At 55.8% G+C, this 21,164-nt stretch overlaps 2 protein-coding genes and 1 long non-coding RNA gene across 11 annotated transcripts; 1 reads left to right on the plus strand and 2 right to left on the minus strand.

Moving 5' to 3' along the window:
- Positions 1-1,329: 1,329 nt before the first annotated feature.
- Positions 1,330-11,607, minus strand: CPT1B (carnitine palmitoyltransferase 1B). 5 transcript variants are annotated; one of them, XR_008541681.1, is made up of 21 exons: positions 11,469-11,607; positions 10,979-11,089; positions 10,204-10,363; positions 9,730-9,869; positions 9,263-9,440; positions 8,942-9,043; positions 8,605-8,742; positions 8,442-8,519; positions 6,902-7,009; positions 6,744-6,828; positions 5,925-6,120; positions 5,335-5,520; positions 4,663-4,768; positions 4,466-4,582; positions 3,835-3,999; positions 3,618-3,752; positions 3,351-3,503; positions 2,761-2,874; positions 2,044-2,136; positions 1,681-1,889; positions 1,330-1,550 (listed from the first exon to the last, which is right to left on the minus strand). XR_008541681.1 is itself a non-coding variant. In XM_009438693.4 (21 exons), exons 3-20 carry the CDS (start codon positions 10,342-10,344, stop codon positions 1,806-1,808), a joined length of 2,319 nt encoding a protein of 772 aa, XP_009436968.3. In that variant the 5' UTR covers positions 10,345-10,363; positions 10,979-11,089; positions 11,469-11,607; the 3' UTR covers positions 1,330-1,550; positions 1,804-1,805. The 5 variants fall into 5 exon arrangements, 2 of the variants coding, with proteins under 2 accessions (XP_009436968.3, XP_009436969.3); XM_009438693.4 differs by having other exon boundaries at positions 1,804-1,889; XR_010156067.1 differs by lacking the exons at positions 10,979-11,089; positions 11,469-11,607 and adding an exon at positions 10,816-10,951.
- CHKB (choline kinase beta) lies at positions 11,396-15,342 on the minus strand. 5 transcript variants are annotated; one of them, XR_676580.4, is made up of 11 exons: positions 14,995-15,341; positions 14,686-14,794; positions 14,182-14,295; positions 13,853-13,986; positions 12,998-13,093; positions 12,791-12,849; positions 12,623-12,704; positions 12,407-12,515; positions 12,160-12,235; positions 11,859-11,940; positions 11,396-11,688 (listed from the first exon to the last, which is right to left on the minus strand). XR_676580.4 is itself a non-coding variant. In XM_001144556.5 (11 exons), the coding sequence occupies exons 1-11, from the start codon at positions 15,216-15,218 to the stop codon at positions 11,614-11,616; spliced, it is 1,188 nt and encodes a 395-aa protein (XP_001144556.1). In that variant the 5' UTR covers positions 15,219-15,337; the 3' UTR covers positions 11,396-11,613. The 5 variants fall into 5 exon arrangements, 3 of the variants coding, with proteins under 3 accessions (XP_001144556.1, XP_009436967.1, XP_009436966.1); XM_001144556.5 differs by having other exon boundaries at positions 12,160-12,263; positions 14,995-15,337; XR_010156068.1 differs by having other exon boundaries at positions 12,623-12,849; positions 14,995-15,342.
- A 2,734-nt stretch (positions 15,343-18,076) lies between these two features.
- Positions 18,077-20,050, plus strand: LOC129138443 (uncharacterized). The gene is made up of 4 exons (XR_008541685.2): positions 18,077-18,235; positions 19,125-19,234; positions 19,438-19,547; positions 19,865-20,050. It is a non-coding gene; the product is annotated as an uncharacterized LOC129138443 (long non-coding RNA).
- Positions 20,051-21,164: the final 1,114 nt, after the last annotated feature.

Here is a 21,164-nt window from a genome sequence, read left to right on the forward strand (position 1 = left end):
TGAGCCACTGCACCTGGCCATAAGGGTACCATTTTTAATCTTTTATATAACATTTTTACTATACCTTTTCTATGTTTAGACAAGTTTAGATACACAAAGACTTCCCATTGTATTACAGTTGCCTACGGTATTCAGTATGGTAACATGTTGTAAAGGCATGCGGCCTAGGAGCAACAGGGTAAGCAGCATAGCCCAGGTCTGTAGTAGGCTGCACCATCTACCTTTGTGTAAATGCACTCTAGAATCTTTGCACAACAAAATCGCCTAACAATGCACTTTTCAGAATGTATCCCCTTCATTAAGCAACCCATGCCTGTACTTGGTAAGTGGATTATTCCAAAAGCCTCCTGGTTTCCTGCCAGCTGCTCTGTCCCCTGACCACACCTGCCTCACCCAGCAGTGAATTCGACATGGGCAGGAATAGGACCTTGTTTACCACTGAATCCCCAGCACAGGGCCAAGTCTATGGTGGGTGTTCAACAGACACTGGTTCCTGGCCGGGCACGGTGGCTCACGCCTGAAATCCTAGCACTTTGGAAAGTCGAGGTGGGAGGATCACTTAAGCTCAGGAGTTTGAGACCAGCCTGGGCAACATAGTGAGACCCCATCTCATGGGAAAAAAAAGAAAAAAACAAAAACAGATGAAGACACTGGTTCCTAAATGAAGGTCCAGAACTGAATCTAATTCACTTCAATTACAGTAATTGAGGGCCTACTTATACTTGTCATAAAAATTATTTTTTATGGCCGGGTGCGGTGGCTCACACCTATAATCCCTGCATGTTGGGAGGCTGAGGCAGGTGGATCACCTGAGGTCAGGAGTTCGAGACCAGCCTGGCCAACATGGTAAAACCCTACCTCTACTAAAAATACAAAAAACTAGCCGGGCGTGATGGCGGGTGCCTGTTGTCCCAGCTACTCAGGAGCTGAGGTACGAGAATCGCTTGAACCCAGGAGGCAGAGGTTGTAGTGAGTCGAGATCGTGCCACTGCACTCCAGCCTGGGCAACAAGAGCGAAACTCCGCCTCAAAAAAAAAGAATAATTATTTTGTATTTACTCTTAACATGATTTTAGCAGCTGAGCCAACCTCAGTGAAGGAGTGTCTGTTGCTACAGGTCATCCTGTGTGCCCTCTCGCAGACATGACCACCTGGCGCCTCAAGACTTCAGGCCTGGGCCTGCAGCCCCTTTCCATGCTGACAAGAAGCTGCGGGGCCCGTGCAGGGTTGTGCCTCAGCCAAGAGGGGTGCCTCACACATGCCCCTGCATGGGAGGAGGTGGGCTCACTCTCCAGCAGACAGACAAACAGAAATGGCCCCAGGGAACAGGTGAAGGTTCTGAGGCAAGTATTTATTCCAAGCAAACACGTGGGCGTGGACAGCTATCTCAGAGCCTACGTCACTCAGCAGAGTCACACATTTCAAAGCAGGTCACACAAGTCCCTCATGAACAGTCTTCCAGCTTCAGCCCTTCTCTTGCCACCTCTGTGGTCTGAGCTGGGGGAGGCGGAGGGCCTCCTAGTTCCCAAACAAAACACAGGTACCTAAGGGCTGAGAGAAAATTACACAGCCTTATTTTTATTAGTATCTATCAAGAAAAAAAAAATCAAAATTCCCTTCCTGCTCCAACCCCACCTCCACCACCTGGGCCCTCAGGGAGCAGCATCTGCCCAGCGAGGACCTGCTGCCGGAGCTGTCCTTGGAGCCTGGGCACCTGTGCACGGCCACCCCTCATGCCTGTGAGCTGCCACAGGTCCCTTCCTCCACAGTGTGGGGACGAAAGGGCAGCTGGCATTTCTCCAACCTTCAGCTGTAGGCCTTGGGAACTTGGAAAAGATCAGCAATGTCCAGCAGGGCTTTGCGGATGTGGTTTCCAAAGCGCTGGGCGTTCTGTGGGAGCCAAGAGTTCAGATGCACCTTCAGATATGCACCCACCCCTCTGTTCCCACAAGCAAGGATGCCTCCCCGGCCAAAGACACCTGTGTTCCTGGGCAGCCCCAGGTGGCACCCCTTCCTCAGGCCTGAGCTGTGGCAGGAGACTCACCGTCTCTGAGCTTGAGAACTTGCTGGAGATGTGGAAGAAGATCGTGTTCTCGCCTGCAATCATGTAGGAAACTCCATAGCCATCATCTGCTACCTGAGGGCAACAAGAAGGGTGAAGAAGGCATAAATCAAACCTTGAAGATCTGAAAGCCAAGCTGATATTGTACTTGTTCTTCCCACAAGAGTTGCAGGAACGGGCCCCAGCCCTAGACACTGCATTTTTCCTGAGGACCACCCCCAGGAAACTGTGAAAACCAAAGAATGCTGCCCAGACCCCGCCAAGGGATCTGGGACCTCCCAGTTTCCCTCAGGGGGCTTATTCTCTAGATCACTCCGTCTCTCTCCAGAGGGTTCTCTAGCCTTCTGACAAGCTAGCTCATGTGAAGGTTTCTGTGGGAGACAGCTGCACTCTCTTGGATAAGTAGACTTCAGAAGCACCCAGTGCACTGCCCAGTACCCTGGAAACCAGCCCCACAGTCATGCTTCAGTACCCTGGAAACCACGGTCATGCTTCAGCAGGGAGGTATTTGGGATGGGTGGGTCCCAGGTGCTTGGCTGCCTGAGTCCATAGCTAACATTCTGCTTCCATGCAGGTCTGGGGTTATGCTCTCCTCTAAGCAAGGTGCTCCTGCCTCTCGTCTGACCTCAGGGCCTGCACTCGCCACTGAAACCCTCAGGGCCCTGGTGCTGCCCACCCACCCCCTTCAGGAGCACTCACAGGGCCAAAGCCACCTCCAGCGCCCAGGTGATTGGGGTGCTGCTCTGGGTCGAACATGTGGATCTGGGATTGGGGGATCTGGCTGGTGGAGAGACGCCAGGGTTCCGAGAGCACCTGCAATGGAGGCCGCAGCTGGTCAGAGGCCACAAAGCACCTGTCCAACACGTGTCTGCGACCTACTCTGAGCCAGACACGGTTCTGCTGAGGGTGCAGGAGCTCCCTGGCCACCACCCCGTGGTCCCCTGTGCATCATGCCACATAAGGCTTGTGTGAGCTGCCCAGCCCTCCCTCTGGCTCTGCCTCTCCCCCACATAGCCTCACTAGTCTCAATAGTGCTGTCACCACCTGACAGATCATATATTTGTCTGTTCTCTGTCACAAGGACACCAACACCACGAAGAGGATGTTGCTCCTGCTCAGTCCCAGGACCACAGGCCCAGGTGGGGTGTGGGCGGGAAAGCTGGCCCAGCCCTCCAGGGAGCTTCAGGGGAGCGAGCCAGGAAAACAGGCCGTGCTCCATCATGAGATGGCCCAAGCCCTGCGTGTAGGAGGGCAGTGGGACAAAGGACACACCCAACAACGGTGCTGACCTCAGCAAGGAAAGGAGAGCTGACTCCTAGGTACTTGGAGACCAAGTAAAGGCAGAAGAGGTGCCTGTCGATCCCTGCCCCGGTCATGGCCAGGCGGTACATATTCTGGTGCTTCTTAGCAGCCTTCTGGAAGAGATCTCGCAGGTCTGCTTTCTGCGGGGCAGAAGTAAAGGGGTGAAGAGTAGCCCTGGCCCTCCAGGCAGACAGGAGGCAGAGGGGGCACCTCACCCGACGACTGTGACCCCCACATGGGCAGAGGACACTTACCGTGTGGGACCCCTCCATCATGGCCTGCACAAAGGCTGTGGACTCGCTGGTACAGGAACGCACAGTCTCAGTCCGTCCCTCCCGGAACATTCTGGTCATTGAGGCCTCATAGGTCAGGCAGAACTTACCCCTGTCCTGGGATATACAGAGGGGTGAATCTGGCAGGTGGACCCTGGTACCACCCTGCCCTCTCAGCAGCGGGAGGCGGGGCTCCTACCCGGAAGTGAGCCAGCTGCAGCGCGATCTGCACAAAGGCATCAGGGCTGGTCCGGCACTTCTTGATGAGGCCTTTGCCAAAGGGCAGGAACTGGAAGCAGTACAACTCCACGTCGTCTGCCAACGCCTTGGCCACCTGGTAGGAACTCTCGATGACCGCCTGGCACTGCCAAGACATGGGAAGGGTCAGCTGAGGGTAGGACTCTCCAAGCAGGACTCTGGGTCATGTCTAGGAGGCATGACGTTTAGCTGGTGGAGAAAGGGCACAGCCGGCCAAGACATCTTCAGGAGGAGGGTACGCAAAAGACAATCTGAGGGAGAAGCAGCCCCCAGAGGCCGGGCTCAGCTTTGTGGGTAAGAGGGAAGTGCTGAAAATGCTCCAGGGGCCTGTGAGTGCCTCCTCCATCTCATGGCTGTCTCTAAACACAGATGGCCCCAGGGGCGGTGGGTGGTCTCTGTCCTCCCTGAAGCCAGTTTGGACTCTACAGGTATCCTGAGACGTGCCCTGTGCCTTCCTGAGGGCTGGGCCAGGCAGTGGGGCCAGCAGGGGAGGAGGAGGCTCAGGCCTTGTCGGGGTTGTACCCACCTGCTGCTTTGTGGTCTCACACCTGCTCTGGGAGCTTCCAACCCACCTGTTTTGGAATGTCCCACTGCAGCCGTGTAGGAGGTGCGAGCGCAGGGTTCGGTTTGCCCAGGCAGTGCCCGGTCTCCGTGTAGCCCAGGTGGAAGCTGTCTGTGCCCAGGACAAACTGCAGGGAGAGGATGAGACTGAGAGGCTGGCCTCATCCCCTACAGCCTGCCCTGCAGGTTCCCTCTGCAAGGCTATTACCTCCCAGAGGTGCCCAATGATGGGAGCGTCTGCCCACGCATGCTCTGCATTGAGACCCAACTGGCCATTCTTGAAGGAAATGAGAGTGAAGGATTTGTCAAACCACCTGCAGGAAGAGTAGACACATGAAGAACCAAAGCTGGGAATGTCCAGAGGAGCCTGACCTGCAACCCCAACCTTTAACCCTAATTACTAACCCTATTCTCTCTCTCTTTTTCTCTCACTTTTTTTTTAAATTGAAATGGAATCTTGCTCTGTTGCCCAGGCTGGAGTGCAGTGGTGTGATCTTAGCTTCCCATAACCTCCCGGGTTCAAGGGCTTCTCCTGCGTCAGCCTTCCGACTAGCTGGGATTACAGGTGCCTGCCACCATGCCTGGCTTTTAACCCTATTCTATAACCCAAACCCTAGCCTTTAACCCTAGCCACTAGCCCTACCCAACCACTAATCACAATCCTAACTACTTTTATGAAGGGGTCTCGCTCCGTTGCCCAGGCTGGTCTTGAGCTCCTGCACTCAAGTGATCCACCTGCCTTGGCCCCCAAAGTGCTAGGATCACAGGTGTGTGCCACTGCACCCAGCTCATAACCCTACCTTCTTTTATCTTTAATCCTCTAACCATAACCCTAACTTTTAACCTTAAGCTGTAACCTGTGGGGCTGGGGCTGCCGTACCTGTTGTAGCAGTTGCCATGTAGCAGGGCCTTGCCATAGAGGCTGAGGCTGGCCTCATCTTCGGGGTCATAGCAGTAGGATTCCTCATCCAGGGCCACGAAGAAAGCGGCACGCTCGATGGCCTCCAAGGCAGCCTTATTCTTTCCAGAGCTAAAGAAGGCCTGGCGTGCCTGCGCCCACTCCACCCTGAAGCATGGGGCAGGGTAAGCAGTGGGCACGTGGACTTGGGGTGAGGGTGCCTCTGAGGGCCTGGCTGGACCTGGAGATGGGGGTGGGGTGCCAGGCTGGGCCTGGAGGTGTTGGGGTGCATGCCAGGCTGCGCCTGGAGGTGGGGGTGTGTGTGCCAGGCTGGGCCTGGAGGTGGGGGGTGCCAAGCTATTTTGGAGGGTGTCCCCACCCTCTGCACACTTCACCTGGCTGCCACCCGTCAGAGGTAGGTTATGCTGGCTGTCCTGCTGCCATGACCACCAATGCCCCTCCCCTAGTTGTGCCTCCAGCCTCCAGTTCCAGGGTGGCAGGCAGGGCCATGCTCCTCTCCTCACGGAGCCCTGAACTCAGGGTGGGGACAGTCCCTCCCCAGAGGCCAATACCTTCCTCCTGCAGTGAGGGCTGCCAGCTTCTCCTCCCCAGGCTGAGGTGGGGAGGGGTCGTCCAGGATCCTCTGGAACTGCATCTCCAGATCCTGAGGCTTGAGCAGACGGGCGCCCTCATAGAGCCACAGCTTGAAGAAGCGTCCCTTGTGGTAGACAGCCACGTGCCGGCTGTCTGAGAGGTGCTGTAGCACATCTGTGATACAGGCCACGGGCAAGCTGAGGCGGGGCCCCCAGCTACATCCTGGGAAGGGCCCACTTCCCATGCACTAGGTGACCCCTGCCAGACCCTGCTTTGCTCGGCCTCTGCCTGGGCCTTCCTGCCCCCTGGATGGGATCCGTGTGTCCTAAACCAGGCCCTGTGCTGGGTGCTTCCGCTCTCTCTCACGTAACACCAACAACAATCCTATAAAGTATTTCACAGAAGAGGAAATGACGCACTAGAAGGTTGTGCAAACCGCCTAAGGATACAGTGTCAGAAGCAGGGAAGGCTGCGGCCTCTGCCAGACCCCTGGGTGCGCCCCTCCCCTCCTCTGCCGGCTCCATGGCAGCGCCGGGTCTGTCCTAAGCTTTGGGCTGCAGCAGGACTCCCTTCACCATGCACAGTGAGCCCCGGAGGGGAGGGGCTCTGCTCTGGGCCCTGTGGGGTCCCTGTGCCAGCATCATGCCTGTAAACAATGGATGTCTAGTATCTGTGATAATTGACTACTGTTCACAGTTTCAGGACCCTGAGACACTGGGGACGCTTGGTGATGAGCAGGCAGGAGGGCAGTGAGCCAGCCAGATGGCCCACAGGTAGCAGCGAGGGGGCTCAGTTACCTGTGTCCTTGCCCGGGATCCGAGTGGTGTTGAACATCCTCTCCATCTGGTAGGAGCACATGGGCACTATGCCCAGTGCCATCACCTGAGGGAAGGCCCAGCATGGCTCAGACTCAGGTCTCCCCTCCCATCCCACCTTCAACCCTGACGCAACTCACAGGCTTGATTTCTTCACGGTCCAGTTTACGGCGATACATGATCATGGCGTGGATGATGTTTCCCAGGCGGGCTGCCTGCACGTCTGTATTCTTGATGAGCACAAGGTCCTACAGAGGAACAGAGCCCGCGGGGTGGGGGCCTCTGTCTGGGTGTCACCTGAGTCTTGCTGACCCAAGGACCAATCTATTCGGGGGCCTGAGGTGTTCTGTCTCTCTCTTCCAGTACATCCTGCACATGCTGCCGGGGTGAACCTCCAGAAATGCACAACTGATCGCAGTAACCCTCTGCTCCAGCTTCAGCCTGAGCTGCTTTATTCTTTATTTTTTAGAGTTAGGGTCTTGCTCTGTCGCCCAGGCTGGAGTGCAGCGGAACAAGCATGGCTCACTGCAGCCTCAAATTCCTCGCCCTAAGTGATCCTCCTGCCGCAGCCTCCTGAGTTGCAGGGATTAGAGTCATGCACCACCACGCCTGGCTCTGAGCTTCCTTTTTATTTATTTATTTTTATTTTTAAATTTTTATCTATTTATTTTTCTGAGACAGAGTCTCGCTCTTGTCACCCAGGCTGGAGTGCAGTGGTGCGATCTCGGCTCATTGCAAGCTCCACCTCCCGGGTTCACGCCATTTGCCTGCCTCAGCCTCCCGAGTAGCTGGGACTACAGACGCCCACCACCACGCCCAGCTAATTTTTTGTATTTTTGGTAGAGATGGGGTTTCACCGTGTTAGGATGCTCTCGATCTCCTGACCTTGTGATCCACCTGCCTCGGCCTCCCAAAGTGCTGGGATTACAGGCGTAAGCCACTGCACCCAGCCCGAGCTGCCTTTTTATAAGCTATTTTATGTGCTTGTATTCTAGTTCTTTTGCTTTGATAAAGGGGTTCTACCACTAAAAAGCAGTTTAAAACCTCTGCTATGGACAAATTGTGTGTAAATTCCTGGAAGGACAGCTTATGGAGGAGAATTCCAGTAGGCTCTGGCGAGTCAAGTGTGCTTTGGACCGTGGGAAAGGAGAGAAGAGGCGTGCCATACAGCCCAGGTGGCTGGGAGACCCAGAGACTCAGAAGGGCCAGTTATATGCGGCAGAGGCAGACTGTGACTTCCTGAGCTCTAAGAGCAGCAGCCTGGCCTCCATTCTGCTGTCCGGCTCTGCAGAGGGACACAAAGCAAGACACGTTCTAGACAATTCCCTGGTTATGGTGTCAGGACAGCTGGGAACCCATGGCCAGGAGGCCAGTGAGGAAACCAAGGAAAGAGGTGACAGAGCCCGAGCTGGGCAGGGGCAGTGACCCCAGGACTCTGAGAAGCGGTGGCAGGCTGGCGGTCTCCACTCTCCTCATCCTTAGGATCCCCATTGCCCCTAAGCTGCTTCTGGACTCTTCTAGGATCTCCTCTCTCCCTTCCCTTTCCCTCAGGCCTCACTCCATAACCCCCACTTGCCCACGGAAGCTGCTACTAGAGCTCCAGGCTGTCCTCCAGGTCCTTTGCCTTGGAGCTGGGACAGAGCTGAGCACGCGTGGGGACCTGGGGGCTCCAGTTCATACCATGACATAATAGTTGCTGTTCACCATGAGAGGGCTCCTGCCTCGAAGGTAGATGTACTCTTCCCACCAGTCACTCACCTGTGGGCAGGTGGAAGGTTAGAGCTGGGGCGGGTGCAGCCAGGACACATGGCAGGTGACAGTGAGCCCAGGGGCACGAACTTACATAGTTACTTGCCCACCATGACTTGAGCACCAGGTATTTCTGCAGCCTGGGGGCAGTCTTGTCCTGGAATTCTTTGGCCAGCAACTCCATGCGGTAATATTCCTCATCATCCAACAAGGGGCGCACAGACTCTAGGTACTGTCCAGCCAGTTATCATCACCGTGGGGCCAGATGGCAAGGGCTGCCTCTATCTTAATCCTCTTCCATCTCTCCCTCCTCACCCAGCCCCATTATTCTCAAGCCCTTAAGGCCACTCTTTGCACAGAACCTTATATTTGGAAACATCTCCTGAATCCAACCTCCCCTGCCCACTGGGATGCCCAAGCGAGGCCCTCACCCGCTGAATTGTGGCTGACACCCTGGGCACAGGAAGCTTGGGCAGAGATGTCTGGAAGGTGTAGAGCATAGGGTGCCGGCTGGATAGAAGGCGGATACACATCTGGGGGTACAGAGCAGAGTGCTGGGGTGGGAGCCAGTGGAAAAAATGGAAACCAACCAGCAACTCCCTGAGACCCTCAGAGCCATCCCAGCCCCTCCAGGACAAACCACACACCAGGCACCAGTGCCCTGTCTGCCTCTCCCCTCTAGCTCAGAACCCCAAAGGAGTCCAAAGAGTCTCAACCCAGGTGCCTGAACCCCTCCACTGGCTGCTGCTCACAGCCCAGATCCTGGTCAAGTTGCTGGTCTTGCCATGCATCTCAAACATCCACCCATGGTAGCAGAGAAGCAGCTTCAGGGTTTGGCGGAAGAAGAAGATGCCCGTCACCCAGACGCCCGTGGAGAAGATGGCCATGCTGAGAAGTGCCCGGGTCTGCGGGGTCTGGTAGGGGCCACACCTATTGGAGAGGGGCAAGGGCTGCAGGGGGTCCTCTTGAGGCCACCCTCGGGTGGCTGTGAACTGTCTCAGGGGAGACACCAAGGGGAAGAACCTCCCTGGGCACACTCATGTCTGACTGCATCAAATGAGCTGATGTAGGGCTAAGACAATGGTTGTCATAGGGGAGGGCTGCCCCGTGACTGCCAATGGCTGCTGTCCTGTATCTGCCCAGCTCAGGAACCTCAGCCTTGGGAGCTGGGCCCAGCCCTCCCTGGCGGCACCTGTGCTCTTCCAGTTTCACTCCTTACCCCTGAGGGAGGCATCTCTGGATGCAACTGACCAGCCCCAAGGAGACGTCCACGTTGCAGAAGGAGGAACCCACTGTTGCCATGATGACGACCAGCCAGCTGGTGGGGCTGCCAGGGTACACGCCCCTGAGGATGCCATTCTGTGGGCAGAAACAGGCGCCCTTATGGAGCCGGAAGGCGGGAGGTTAGCCTGCCTGTGAAGTCTTGGGAACTGGCTCCTGGTCTTGGCCTGGAAGGCTTTCTCTCCTGATGCCCTGCTGTGCTCCTTCCTCCGCCACACCCACAGCTCCCTGTGTCCGACCACATCCTGTGCACCCCTCTGGTGTCTGTACTTCCACAACCTGTACCGGGCAGAAGTGCCAGCCAAGGGGGCAGTGAGGGACCCTAACAAAGCGCTTAACAGCTGACAGCCGGCCTCTGCCTACGCTCTGAGCGCTCCGTTCTACACCTGCTGGGAGAAGCACCTGTGCGCACCTTGATGCGGATCAGGCGTTTCTTCCAGGAGTTGATCCCAGACAGGTAGACGTGTTTCAGGGCCTCCCGACTGAGCCGGAAGTCGACCCCGTCTGGGGTCACCGTGAACTGGAAGGCCACGGCCTGGTGAGCTTCCGCCATCCTGGGGGTTGGTCGGCACCTAGGACGGGGGCAGATGGGTCCGCGGGCTCGCTTAGGCCGGCCCCGCCGCCAGCCGCGCCGAGACGCCCCCAGCCAGTCCGCGACCCCTCGCGCCCCCCCACCCCGCGACTAGCGGCTGCCCCCGGCGCGCGCCCCCCGCCAGGCCAACCGCCGCCAAATCCTCGCGCCAGCCTTCCGGGTGGGCACAGCCACTGTGGTGCAGGGGATTTGGGCCTTGAAAGCTCCAGGAGCCCCAAGGACGGTGAAGGGCAGCCTGGAGTTGGGGGGCGTCAGCGAGGGCGCGGGCAGGGGAGAGAGGCGCCCCTGGAAGTGGAGCCGGCCTGGACAGAGGCAGGGTTCGGGAGCCCGCCCTTCCCCACCCGAGCGCGCGGGCCCCAGCGCTGTCCTCGCCCCTGTGCAGGGCTGAGGGCCCAGACCCCCGCGGGCCGCCCTGTGCCGGCCCCTACTCACAGCTCAGGTTCACTCCTGTCCGTGCGTGGGGCCAGCCACTCTGGCCCGTGTCCCCACGTCCTTCAGGCCTAGCCACCCCCGCCCCGCCCTCACCAGGAACCTGACACCTACTCCCAAATCGGGGTCGGGGAAAAACGTGGGGCGAGAACCAGAACCCACCCACCTTCCGCGGTGGGAATTGCAGGGCGCGGCTGGGTTTCTGTGCGGTGAAGGTTGCTCAAAGGTCTGGGAGCCTGGGGGGCCCCAGAGTCTCGTGAGGATGGTGGCATTAGAGCTAAAAATAGCCAAATGTAGGGAAAAGGTCACCGATGTGTCAGCTGCTGCCTGTTCTGGGATCGCTGGTGCTCCGGGCGGCATCCCCACCTCAGGGTCGTCTTCATACCCCCAACACTCTCCTTCTCCTCCCCAAGTCCTAGTATTTATTATTCTAAGCTGCAGCCAGGGGACTGGGGAGGGATGGGGGACCCCAACTGGCAGCATGAACCCTAACCACTTTCAATCCCAGAGCACTGAAGAGTCCCTTTGTGTGTACTGCTCGGTTTGGTACTTTCTGCTGCTGCTCAGCAGGGCCAGGACAGGGTGCGAAGAAGAAGCTTGTTTATTGTGTTACATACACAGCACGGGGCTCTGGCCTGCCAGCCATGGGGACCTACTCAAACTCAGGGACAGGCCGGTCTCCTGAACCTCAGTTTCACTTGGGGGCTCAGCCCGGTCGCCAGGGCCTTCTGCTCGTTGTTCCTCCCTCCAAGGTCCTGCCCTGGAGGCTCCAGGAGAAATCCAAGGAGTGGGAGGGTGGAGTCAGGATGAGGAGTGGACACTGGTCAGCTGCCCCTTCTGCTGGAAGTAGAACTGGAACCGAGACTGGGCATAGTCCTAGGGAAGGAAACCCACCCCACACAGTGGTGAGAAGACGTGGGACCAGCATTCTACATCCACCTCAGGCTGCCCACAGCCACCCGGGACTCCCCAGGCCTCCTGGAAGAGTGTGGCTGCTGCTGCTCCCCAGCCCCCCAGCTAGCATTCCCATCCCTAGGGTCACTTACCAAGTAACCAAATTCTATGGTGGACATGGATGCCTGGAGGATGGACCACAGACCCCAGAAGAAATGGGATGCCAGAGCATACCTGGGGGGAGGGCAGGAAAAGGAGGGGCATTCAAGAGCATGTCTAGCACTGCTTGGATCCCCTCACCCAGGTTGGCCAATCCCTACAGTTTTAACTTCTCCCCCACTGTCCTAACTCCACTCTCCACAGCCACCTTCCCTGCAGCTTGATAAATCTGCCTCTTCCCCAATCCCTCTTTCCTCTGCTCTGCCCTACCCCACCCTGCCCCTCCTTCCTCACCGACTGACTTCTACCAGCAAATCTTCTTCCAGTTTTCTCTGCTCCTCTTGGGAGAGGGTCTCACCTTTCTTTGCCTCTGCCAGGTAATGACGAATAAAATGCAACTACGATCAATGGCCAAGAGTCAGGAATTGGGGAGACTATGGAGTATTTCCCAGGTAACATCCTTTCCGGCCATTCCTTCCAGACTCCACCTCCCTCCTTCCTCACAGGATGGGTCCTGCTCCCCAGCCTCTGGCCCACATACCTGCTGTTCTTGAGTGGGGTAGTCTGTGGGCCTTGCTTTGTAGAAAGGCCATTCCTCGTGAGTATAATCATAAACCCACTCACAAAAATGGTTCCCAATGTCAAAGCCCCTGGGAGAATAAGGTGGACATTCAGTCCCCAAATGCCCTGGGCAGCTGGCCTGTTTTCAAGAGCCCTATGGGAACAGATCTATGGGAAGCCATCTTTCCAGCCTCACCTATAGTTATAACTGCTGTACTCGAAGTCCACCAGCATGAGGCTGTCAGCATTTTCTGGCTCTGAGAGCAGCAAGATGTTCCCTGGGGGAATGGGGTGAGGTTCTGCTCACTCCAGAGCCCTCTGGCTCTTCCATCTTGGGTTAGGAGACTCAGATGCCTTCTCCTACCTTCCTGGATGTCATTGTGGCAGAAGACAACTGGCGATGGGGTAGACTCTAGTAACTTCCTACAGGGGTATGGGAGCATGGGTCCTGAGCAGGAGTGACTAGAGGAGGATCAGAGCCACCCTAACAGTCCAGGCCCTGACACCAGCCCTCAGCAAATACTGGAAGGGCGGACACCATTACCATTAGCCTTATCCTGCCTGCCCTCACCTGAGGTTGCCCATCTCATCCTTCAGGCTGTACATCTCCAGCAGGTTCATCTCAGGGAGGCCAGTTGGGGGCAGGTCCTGGATCTGTTTTAGGTACCTGAAGCCCAAAGAATAGGATACACTGGCTCTGCTATTCTTTCCCACCCCTCTCCTATCTACCCCTCAGGCCAGACTACTGCACCCCTGCTCCTATCACTGTGTGACTTGTCCGGCAATCATTTCTTTTTTTCTTTTGAAATGGAGTCTTGCTCTGTCACCCAGGCTGGAGTGCAGTGGCGCGATCTTGGCTAACTGCAACCTCTGCCTCCCGGGTTCAAGCAATTCTCCTGCCTCAGTCCCCTGAGTAGCTGGGACTACAGATGCATGCTGCCATGCCTGGCTAATTTTTTTGTATTTTAATAGAGACAGGGTTTCACTGTGTTGTCCAGGCTGGTTTTGAACTCCTGAGCTCAGGCAATCTGCTCACCTCAGCCTCCCGAAGTGCTAGGATTACAGGCATGAGCCACCGTGCCTGGCCTTGGCAATCATTTCTTTTTTCTTTTTTTGTTTGGTGTTTTGAGACAGAGTCTTGCTCTCACCCAGGCTGAAGTGCAATGGCATGAGCTCAGCTCACTGCAACCTCCGCCTCCTGGGCTCAAGTGATCCTCCCACCTCACCCACCTCGGCTCCCAAAGTTCTGGGATTACAGGCATGAGGCACTGCATGTGGCCTCTGGCAAGCATTTCAAAGCCTGTTCTGTGACAGCCCATGACATCAGATCCACTCAAGTGGAGGGGTGGATAGAGCCCCCGACACATCCGCTGGCATGGAGGTTCAGCTCAGGTGTACAGGAGCCCTGAGGAGGCTCCTGACTCACCGCTCCATGGTCCCAAACAGCCAGTGGGGCTCCTTGGTGAAAGGCATCTCCATGCCATGAAATTGCGCCATCTTCGTGGCAATGGCTGCTGACAACACTGGCTCTCGAAGCTCTTGAGTTTTCAATGGCCGACTCTGCACCCAGGAAGCTATCAGGGTGGTGATGGGGCTGGGGCAGGAGGGGGAAGGGCTGGGGCAATGAGGGGAGGTCAGGGTTTTGGGGGAAATTCCCTACTTGGGGTGAGGGATGTGGAGGCAGACATTGGGCACTGGGGTAGGGTTAGGGGGTGGAGGTGCCTTGGGGAGGAGAGGGTAGGACTGGGCCCGTACTGGGATGTACTGTTCCAGCCGGCCCTCTGGGAAGACTCCGTACAGCTGGGGCCCCAGCGACCGCTCCGCAAGGATGGCGAACATCACGCTTTCTAGCACCAGGGAGTCCACACCCTGAAAAAGGATGGACAGCAAAGGGGCCAAGGCAAAGTGGCACAGGGACACACATGAGGGCTCGCCTTCCTCCCACCAGAGCTGCGACTTCTGATCCAATTGCCTGGAGGCTCCGGAGCACAGGCTTTAGCGTTGGTCTATTTTTATTTAGAGATGGGGGTCTCACTATGTTGTCCAGGCTGGTCTCGAACTCCTGTGCTCAAGTGATCCTCTCGCCTCAGCCTCCCAAAGCTCTGGGAATACAGGCCCAGGCTTCGGTGTAATGAGCTAAGTGTTACTCAGACCGTGAACCTCGGTGTCCTCAACTGCGCAATGGGAACAATACTACCCGCATCGCGTAAGCGACAGGCCCTAAAGCCACTGGCGCTGCGGCGCTCACACCCCCCTCACCTGCAAGATGGCTCCGTACAGCCGCAGGAGCACCTCCCGGGGCTCCTCGCCAACGCTGGGCAGGTGGTCCGGGAGCGAGCAGCGGAAGAGCAGGTTGCTGAGGCCTCCGCTGCAGACCCACACCAGGCGCGCTCAGCCCGCGGCCGGCCCTACCTGCCGCGGCCCCGGCCCCCTCCCGGCCAGGCCGGCCCCGCCCCGCCCCAGGCGCGGGCGCAAGAGGGGGGCGAAAACATGGAGCATCCTGAGGGCCCCGCGGCTGACCCCTGACCCCGATCCGCGCACCGGAGAGGCTGACCCCTGACCTCCCACCTCACGGGGTAAACCCTCAGCTCCTCGGGCTGCACTCGGCGCCAGGCCCCGCCCAAGTACTCCCGGCACCATTGGTAGGCTCGGCGCTCGGCGTCACGCGACAGCGACGAGGCGCGCCGCCGTTTTGGGGTAGTGTCCGGGCACTTAGACTGCTGCAAGCCGTCTTTGGCCAGGCAGCCGCCAACAGCCCCGCTTCCGGCCACAGCTGTCCCCTCGGCCGCCATGGCGCGGGCTCGACCGGGCCCCAGGCCAGGCTGCGCTCCGCTCCCTTCGGACGGGCTCGGTTCCTTCCGGCAGCGCTCGGCTCCTCTTCCGGCCGGCCTGGGCTTCTCCGGTCATACTCGGGTCTCTCCGGCTCTATTCGGCTCACGGCTGCGGCGCTCGGCTCTCTCCGTGCCCCGGCCCGGGGGCTCTTTCCGAAGGCCGAATTCCGCAGATCTCTGCCGGGCCCCGCCCCTATGGGCAAGGACCAATGGTCTCTCTCTGGGCGGGGCTGCTGTTGGACGGCCTGGGCCAATCCGAGGCGCCGGAGGCCAATCAGGTGGCGGAGCGGCGCGTGCGCGGGCGAGGAACTGCCCGGGCGCGGTACTGTCCGGGAAGACCGGAGAGGAGCTGCGTCTGTGCCCCGTGGGAGCCGGCGGGGCGGCGGGGCGGCGGCTGCAGCTGCAGCTCCGGCGCGAGGGCTCCCTTGCCGGGCCCTCTTCCCCGACCCCTGGGGCGCTCCGACAAGTAAGAGCCGTCCAGCGCGCGTCCGTCCTGAGCGTGGGTGAGGCCTGGAGGAGGCGCGCGCGCTAGGCAGGGCCGCACAGCGCGGGCAGAGTGCGGGATGCGGGCACCCGGTGGGTACGCAGTAAACATTTGCTGAAGGAATGTGACCCTTGGGACAGTTCCGATGACTCCAGTTGCATAAATGCCCAGTCTACACGGGGACTCCCTGGCCGGTAGAGCCGCACCTCTGAATGAGGAGTCTTTTGCTGCCCCGCTTGAGATGCGCGTCTTCATTCATTCCCCTCTCCCCCTATCCTCCTCGTCTCCTCCAGGCCTAGAACCAATTACAGAGTCAAACCCAAGAGCAGAAGAAAGTGAAGACTGGCAGCTTGCCGCAGCCCCCTCCTCGGCCCGCGCACCTCACATTGAGGGCGTCCTGATTTAAACGCGTGCCTCCTGCATTTCTGCTTCTGCCCCAGGCTAGAGCGGCGACCAGGAACGCTGGACCCACAGAGATTTGTGGCAATGTCTGTCGAACCATGGTGTTCTTTGGGGCATCTGACTAGAGTATTGTTTGATAACCAGAAAGAAATAAAAAATTGGTGATCACAAGGCTAATGTCACTTGCTGCAGTGGAAAATCATGATCATTCTGTTTAAATCTGAGTCAGTTTTGAGACCTAGAGCCCATTAATTGACAAGGAGGCTTGGTTCCTCTCAGGAAGGATCTTACAATACCAGCATCTGAGCATATACCAAGAAATATCCTCCAGTCCTTCCCTAAAGGGACCTAGAGCCACTTTAAAAAGTAACTGGTCCGGGCGCGGTGGCTCACGCCTGTACTCCCAGCATTTTGGGAGGCCGAGGCGGGCGGATCACTTGAGGTCAGGAGTTTGAGACCACCCTGGCCAACATAGCGAAACCCCGTCGCTACTAAAAATACAAAAATTAGCCGGGTTTGGTGGCTTGTGCCTGTAATCCCAGCTACACGGGAGGCTGCGGCATGACAATCTCTTGAACCCTGGCCAACTTAGCGAAACCCCGTCGCTACTAAAAATACAAAAATTAGCCGGGTTTGGTGGCTTGTGCCTGTAATCCCAGCTACACGGGAGGCTGCGGCATGACAATCTCTTGAACCCAGGCCTTGTTGCCGCGAGCCACTGCACTCCAGCCTGAGCGACAGAGTCAGACTCAGTCTCAAAAAAAAAAAAAAAAAAGAAAAAAAACTGATTCTGGCTGGGGGCAGTGGGTCACGCTTGTAATCCCTGCACTTTGGGAAGCCGAGGTAGGAGGATCGTTTGAGCCCAGGAGTTTGAGACCAGCCTGGGCAACATAGCAAGAACCCGTCTTTACAAAAATTAAAAGATTCGCTGGGCGTGGTGGCAGGTGCCTGTGGTTCCAGCTACTCTGGATGCTGAGGTGAGAGAATCACTTCAGCCCAGGAGGTCAAAGCTGCAGTGACCTGTGTTCACGCCACTGCACTCCAGCCTGAGCAACACAGCAAGACTGTCTGAACAGCAACAACAAACACACCAAAAAAAACTAGTTGACTTCGGAAAAGGGACTGTCTAGGTCTTTGAAGGGCTGACACAGGATCTGAGCTGACACTGTTTCCAGGGGCCCTGAAGCATCATGGCCCTCTCATTAGGGTGCAGGCTTATGGAAATCAGATGATAAGCAGAATTCCCAACCCGAGTCCTGTGGTTACTTCTCTGGTCTCAATGCATACTTGGGATGTTTTTACCTAGCAGAGGGCGGAGCGTGTACATTGATCCCAGGTCTTTGGTACCATATGTAAGGAAGCGCAAAGTAGAAGCCTTTGAAACTCCTCACCCTACTGAAACCTTTCCAAGATAGTAAGTCAGAAACAATGCTGCATTCCAGGTGTAATTGCAGAGGTATTTCGCCCTCAAAGACTTATAAAGCAGTGGTTACCGTTTCATCCCTTCAATTAACCTGAATGGCTCCTGCTAAATCTTGGTGGATTCAAGTAAATGATGATGCCCTGCACAAACTTAGCCAAGTCGTGTCCCTGATCACACAGCTGTGCTAGGTGTGGTGTCTTTACTGGAACCGATAAATGCACCTCTGGCTCTTGATAATGCAATTATTGACTTGGTGAACATTCTTTTCAATTGCCAGTGGTAAAGAGGATTAAAAGCAGTTCACATTTATATGGGAAGGACAGCACTGTAAATGGTCTTGCTTCTTGCTGTCTGAACTCCCCTGTTCTCTGTCACAATAGTCCTTAGGTAGCTTATCATCTATATTCCATATGACATTGATGATGTCATACTAGTTGGACATGGTGAAGAAGGCCGTGCATGTCAGAGGATGAGCGAGAAGCCCTCAGAAGTTCTGGAGCCTGCCATATCAGTGACATTCTCAGGGGTGCAGCGTTTGAGGGCAAGCCAGGGACAAGTTATTGCATCCTGCATCTTACAAGGAAGAAAGAGGCACAGCATTGATGCACCTCTGTGTTTTGGAGTCAGCATGCACCGCACTAGAGGATACCTCTCTGACCCCTTTATTGGGTAACGGGAAAACTGCCAGCTTTGAGTGGGGCCCAGAGAAAAAGAGGGCTCTGCTAAAGATTTGGATTGGGAGATGGGCTTCCCTGCTGCATAGATCCAATGGGTTACCGCGGGGGCTTATTTGGGGTAGGAAGGACCCTATATGGCATCTCTGGCAAGCTCCAACGGAGCAGTTGCAGTACACTGTCCTAGAGTTCTTGGACAAGACCATGCCTTCTGCAGCAGAGAACTACTCACCAAGTGAGAGCAGTATCAGGCACACTACCAGACCCAGGTAGAGACCGAGCACCTGCTGGTGGGACATCAGCGACCATGCGACAGGGTCTGCCCAAGCGAGGTAGACATCAGCGACCATGCAACAGGGTCTGCCCAAGCGAGGTGTTGTCAGATCCTCCAAGTCAGTAGGTCAGAGGCTCAGTAGCAATTGATGGTACAATGTAAAAGGTAGCCTTGGGCTTGGACCCAAGCGTGTCTAGTGGGTAACAGTTATTTACAGGAAGAGGTGGCAGTGTGGCCCCACATCTGCTTTGCACTGATATTTCTCCCTTAGCAGACAAGCATTCTGGTCTGGTTCGTATATGGGTCAGTTTGATGTGTTGATATGAACTGAAAATGAACCACAGGTACACTACAGTCCCATTCAGGGTGACCCTAAAGGACAACAATAGGAAATCCTCCATGGGGCTGAGCTTCCAGCAGTTCATGTGGATATCCACTTTGTATGGAGGCAGTGGACAGAGTAGTGGCCTGAGGGAGGGACGCATATGAACTTCTGGGTTGTGACGTCCTGCTGGCTGGTCAGGGACCTGAAAAGAGCAAGAGGGGAAGATGGACCTACAGGAGTGGCCACACAATATGTGCATCTCTCTGCCTTGTGTTAATACTGCAGAGGAGTTGGTGAACAGCAGGATGGATGGGATGTCAGTCAGCCGTGCCCCTGGCTACCCCTGTGCTTGAACAGTGGACTGTGAGTGGCGGCGTCATGCAGAAGGAGCACAGGTTAGTGTCCACCAGCACAGGCCTTCTTTCTCAAGGCTTGTCTCATGATTACTCCTGCTGAAAGTGATCAGTGCTGAGCCCCTGCTGAGATACCATCCCTAGAGCACCCCAACTAGTTACTTAGTGGCAAGTTGGTTATAGCCCTTCATCCTTGCTGGAGTTGACACCTGCTCTGGATAAGGGTTTGTCTTCTGTATCCACAGGGTCCCAGGCCAGCATCACTATCCAGGAGCTTCAGGCATGCTCCGTGTACCAACATGGGATCACGAATCACATCGCCTCAGGCCAAGAAAGCCATTTTATAGCGAAAGAGGTATGGTAGTGTGTGGATGACCATGGGATCCACTGCTTCTCTAATATCCTGCGTTACGTAAAAGCAGCTAGGCTACTGGAAAGATGGGATGACTTCTTAAGGGCTTAGCTGAGGTCCTGGTTCTAGGACAGTATCCTGAGGAGTTGGGATATATACACTGAATCAGAGTCTAATATATGGTGCTCTGCCCCCAGTAGATACTTCATGTGGATCCAAGAAGAAAGACACAGGTCCAGGAACCCAAGGGTTGGGATTAGCTACCTCTCGCCATCATTCCCAGTGCTCACACGTAGAATTTGTACATTCTGTCTCCACAGCCTTAGGATCTGCTGGATTAGAGCCTGTTTCCCAGGTAGGAACGCTTCCACGAGGGCACTCCTGCTGGTTGCAGGAAGGATACCTCTGCTGAGCCTGAATCTGCAAAGACCACCAGGTTACTCTCAGCTCCTCATACTGGTGGACCAGCAGGCCACAAAGGAGGGGATACTTGATCCTGATAAACGGTGAGGAGGTAGCGTGGCTGCTGCGTAACGGGGCAAGCAGGCATTGATCTGGCACTTAGAGGATTCATCTAGGTCTGTCTTGGTGCTTCCATGCCAAGTAATGACAATGAAAAGGTCTTTTCAGCAGCCATAGCCCCTAAGGGCTCAGATGCCTCAGGGTGAAGGTCTGGGCGGCGTCACCAGGCAAGCCATGGAGACAAGCTGGAATGCTGGTGAGGGTGAGGCCAAGGAGGAGGTGGCTGCTGAATATCTGTTACTTGGGAGAAGCTGTAGCAGTGGGGATTGTATTTGTTCTGCTAAGCCTCTTGTATTAAGGCTTTCATAGGAGTTGTAACTAGCCTTTACTTTGAAGAATTGTGACAGAGTAGACTCAATATTGTAGCTGACTAGCTCTGAGGGGGGCAGGAGATGGTGTCTTGGCTGATGCCCTCAGCCCACCTTTAACTGCAGTGGACACAGAGCTGCATCTCTGCTGTGTGTCTTTGCACTTCCTGCTCCAGGCCTTCTCTGACACCATGGCGGCCCCCTGAGCCTGTGCCGAGATTGTGCCACTGCACTCCAGCCTGAGTAACAGAGCTAAACTCCATCTCAAAAAAAAAAAAAAAAAAAAAAAAAAAAAAAAGGCGAGGGGAATACATACAGGAATGGACTGTGAGGATACAAAGCCAAGAATGAATTGTAGGTTAGTGCAAATTTATCAACATGAGTGCACTTCAAAGAGAATCTTTGATTCCGTATTTTGGCTCAAGGCCTGGGAGTAGTTATGACCGTGCCTGGGTGGCTGAATGAAGCCTGGACTCCTTGGTGGTTTACATTGATGGGAAGATGAGAATGTGGAGTGGATTTGTGATGTATGTGACATGACCTGGCTGCCACTGTCCTCTCTCTATCCCTTCATTAGACCGTTGTGTAATTTAAAAAAATAGGTTATAAATTTCTTTTCAAGGTAGTAAAGGGGTACAATCAACAACCCATGGAACGGGAGAAAGTATTTGCAAATCATGTATCTGATAAGGAGTTAATATCCAAAATGTATAAGGAACTTACAAAACTCAATAGCAAAACACCAAATAACCCAATTTAAAAATGTGTAAAGGACCTGAATAGACATTTC

This window comes from Pan troglodytes, chromosome 23, assembly GCF_028858775.2.
Source record: "Pan troglodytes isolate AG18354 chromosome 23, NHGRI_mPanTro3-v2.0_pri, whole genome shotgun sequence".
In the NCBI taxonomy this organism is placed as follows: Eukaryota; Metazoa; Chordata; class Mammalia; order Primates; family Hominidae; genus Pan; species Pan troglodytes.